We start from the raw sequence: 3,117 nt of genomic DNA on the forward strand, positions 1-3,117 counted from the left end.
CCTGCTCGAGCTTCAGGTGCGCAATCACCGCCGCATCCTTGCGTGCGTCGTCACGCAGCCAGAAGAGCGGGTCGTTGCGGCGCCGCGGCGGGTTCATCGGGTTCGGCCCGCGGCTCTCGCCGTCAGTGTGGCCGAACACCACCTCGTGGTCCCTGTGCTCCGCGATCGGGCCGCGTGCTGCTGACATGGCAGGGGTGCAATACGATGTGTCTGTGTCTGCCTTGTGTGTATTGCTGTTGGTGTTGTTGCAGGCTGTGGTGGTTTGCGTGTAGCTTGGCTTATTATTATTATTATTATTATTATTTGTTTATTTTTGTGCGGCAAGGCACCAGAAGGGTGAAACGGAACAACGCGAGATCAGGGACGCAGCAACGGGGGAGGGGGCCGCCACGGCGCGCGACAGAGCGAAGGGTGGGTGAATAAGAAGTAGTAGTAGTAGTAGTAGTAGTAGTAGTAGTAGTAGTAGTAGTAGGAGGAGGAGGAGGAGGAGGAATGGGAGGCTGCAGGCTTTCTCCTTCTCACTCTATCTATCTCCCGCTCTCTCTCTCACACACACACACTCATCCGCTGTACATCCATCACGGCAAAAGCATACGCAAAATGAACACATCCCGCCACAGCAACAACAAGCAAACAATGACACAAAGAGATCAACAACTTCTGCTCCTCCTCTCAGCACCAACGGGAACGCACGCTCTCTCTCTCTCTCTCACACACACACACACACACACAAACTCAAGCAGCTACACAAAGCGTCTGGGAACGACAAAAGTGGCCACAGCTGGCACCATACACGCGCGCCGGAAGACAACCACCACCAACAAAAAACAAAGGAACGGCGCCAAGTGGCAAATACACCCGATGTCCGCACATCCTTCTTCCCCCACCCGCCCTCCTGCCACGCCGCGTGCAGCATATCCCACAAAAGAAAGCGCCACACCCCCCGTTAATTCTTACGGCGTGTGACGTGGTCGTAGATGGTGACCTGCACGTAGTCCGGGCAGTGGATGACGGTGCGGTTGCTGTTGTCGCCAGGCGTGGGGGCGCGTGGGTCCACGTTGATGGTCTTCCGGTCGCGCTTGTGCTTCATCAGTAGCCCCATCTCGTTGTCGGCGAGCACCTGAAACGTGAAGCTGTTGTTGTAGAACAGTGTGTGCGTCTTCCAGTTGTAGTAGCTCAGGTCCGTGCGCTTCGGCGCGAGCTTCTTACGCCGCGCGAAATACTCCGCGAAGTCCTCCGTCTTGAGACGGTGGCCGTAGTCGATGTACGCCGACACCTCCTGCCCCCGCACCACATCCCGCAGGAATATGATCGTCGACAGCTTGCCGTTGCGCACCAGCTCCTCGCGCTTCGCCAGCGCCTGCAGCAGCGGCGCGTCGTCGAACTTGCGCCCCGCGCTGCACACCACGTCGGCCGCCTCCTCGCGCTTTGACGGCCCCTCCAGCGCGACCAGCCGCGCCGCCTCGAAGTCCTCGCGGCTGAGGAAGTCCTTGCCCTTGTAGCCGAGCTCCACGATCTGCCGCGCGATGTCCTGGTCGCCGAAGTAGAAAAGGTCCTCCGGCGTCACCTGCTGGTCGAGGTACTCCTCGTACGACGCGAAGTCCAGCAGGTTGCGGTCGAAGAGGTCGCGTTCGCCCTGTGGCGCAAAGCTCATTGCTGCTGCTGCTGCTGCTACTCTCGTGTCGCTTCGTCGGTCGGCCTGCTCGTGCGGCAGGAAGCGCGGAATGCAAGTACGGACGTATCTACGGAGGCAGAGCAACGGGAGAACGGAAAGCAAAAAAACAACAACAACAAAAACAACAGAAGATAGAACGGTGTTTGAATGGCGTCCATCCGAAAGCGATACCAAAGCGCACAGCCACACACACAGCCACACACTGCATCTCAGCGCCTATTCGCTCGCCTTGCAAAGAAAAACTGCTTGCAGTGACGATAAAGCACAACATCGGTGCGGTGACATGCGGCCAGCCCCACGTCCGTGTGCATGTATGTATTGTGAGTGCCCGCACTCCTTCGCTGTCCCCACCCCTACCATCTCACACAGATGGCGGCGTCCACGCGTGCCGGAGTGTTTCCCGCGCAGTAACAAGCTCCGCGAGGAGTGCACGCGCCTTCTGCGCGGGAATGCGAATCGTGAGGCCCCCGCGCAGCCGCCACTCCACACCGCACTCCGCGAGTTCTCCCTCACCCATACCGACATCATCATCATCAACAGGAGGAGAGGAGGGGATTGCGGGTGAGGACTGCTGCTGCTGCTGCCTCTGCAATGGCCACCGCCTCGTGTACGGCTGTATGTCGAAGGGCTGCGCAGCGCCACACTCCTGCTGGAAAGCGCGGGCGCCAAAGCCCATCTCGCAGACCACCAGGCGTCGCGCCCAAGGGCCGGCATTGGGCTGCACAAAACTCCCACAGGCGATCGTTGGGGTTTGGCGCAGCAGCATTTCTGCCAGCGCTCCGCGGTGGCGGCGCACAGGTGCCACAATCGCCACCGCCGTCGCCTCGCTGAGGCCGAGAAGCGTGAGCTCCTCGACCGCGTCGCGCTGCGCCACGTCGTACTTGACAATGTTGCGTGCAACAGCGTGAATGGCGGTGAGAGCCTGCGCGACTCGCGCGACGCCAAACGCCAACANTGCGCCACGTCGTACTTGACAATGTTGCGTGCAACAGCGTGAATGGCGGTGAGAGCCTGCGCGACTCGCGCGACGCCAAACGCCAACATCTCCCGCTGCGCAAAAAAGAGTCGGTTCTGCGCATCAAACTCATTGAGCTCATCCATGAACTCAAACTGCTTCTGCTCGTCATCAGCCGGCGGCGAAGGCGAAGAGAGAGCAGCATGATGTCTCGGGCCTCCCCTGGCGGTTGTTTGTGCCGCGTTGCCGCTACTGCTGCCGCCGTCATTATCACCATCATCTCGGGGTGCCACGAGCAGCATGATGGTGATAGCGTGGTCCGCCATCCTCGCCGCAACGGCAGGGTCTGCGTCCGCCACCACCGCGAGCCGTGCCACCAGACTGTCGGGGCAGCACAGCCCGCCAAAGAGTTTCAACTTCATCTGTGACCAGCAGCTGCAGCGCCCTTGACTTGGGCGCACCTGTATATATATATATATATATATAT

The 3,117-nt window shown here is 59.7% G+C and overlaps 2 protein-coding genes across 2 annotated transcripts; both read right to left on the minus strand.

The window, feature by feature from the left end:
- Nucleotides 1–946: 946 nt before the first annotated feature.
- Nucleotides 947–1,654, minus strand: DQ04_00781110 (putative: flagellar/basal body protein; the record flags this gene model as incomplete). The annotated part of the gene is made up of 1 exon (XM_009309704.1): nucleotides 947–1,654. The coding sequence occupies one exon, from the start codon at nucleotides 1,652–1,654 to the stop codon at nucleotides 947–949; it is 708 nt and encodes a 235-aa protein (XP_009307979.1).
- Nucleotides 1,655–1,891: 237 nt separating this feature from the next.
- On the minus strand, nucleotides 1,892–3,052 carry DQ04_00781120 (hypothetical protein; the record flags this gene model as incomplete). Its single annotated transcript, XM_009309705.1, has 1 exon — nucleotides 1,892–3,052. The coding sequence occupies one exon, from the start codon at nucleotides 3,050–3,052 to the stop codon at nucleotides 1,892–1,894; it is 1,161 nt and encodes a 386-aa protein (XP_009307980.1).
- Between the last annotated feature and the right edge of the window lie 65 nt (nucleotides 3,053–3,117).

Source organism: Trypanosoma grayi (assembly GCF_000691245.1).
Source record: "Trypanosoma grayi strain ANR4 Tgr_78_V1, whole genome shotgun sequence".
In the NCBI taxonomy this organism is placed as follows: domain Eukaryota; phylum Euglenozoa; class Kinetoplastea; order Trypanosomatida; family Trypanosomatidae; genus Trypanosoma; species Trypanosoma grayi.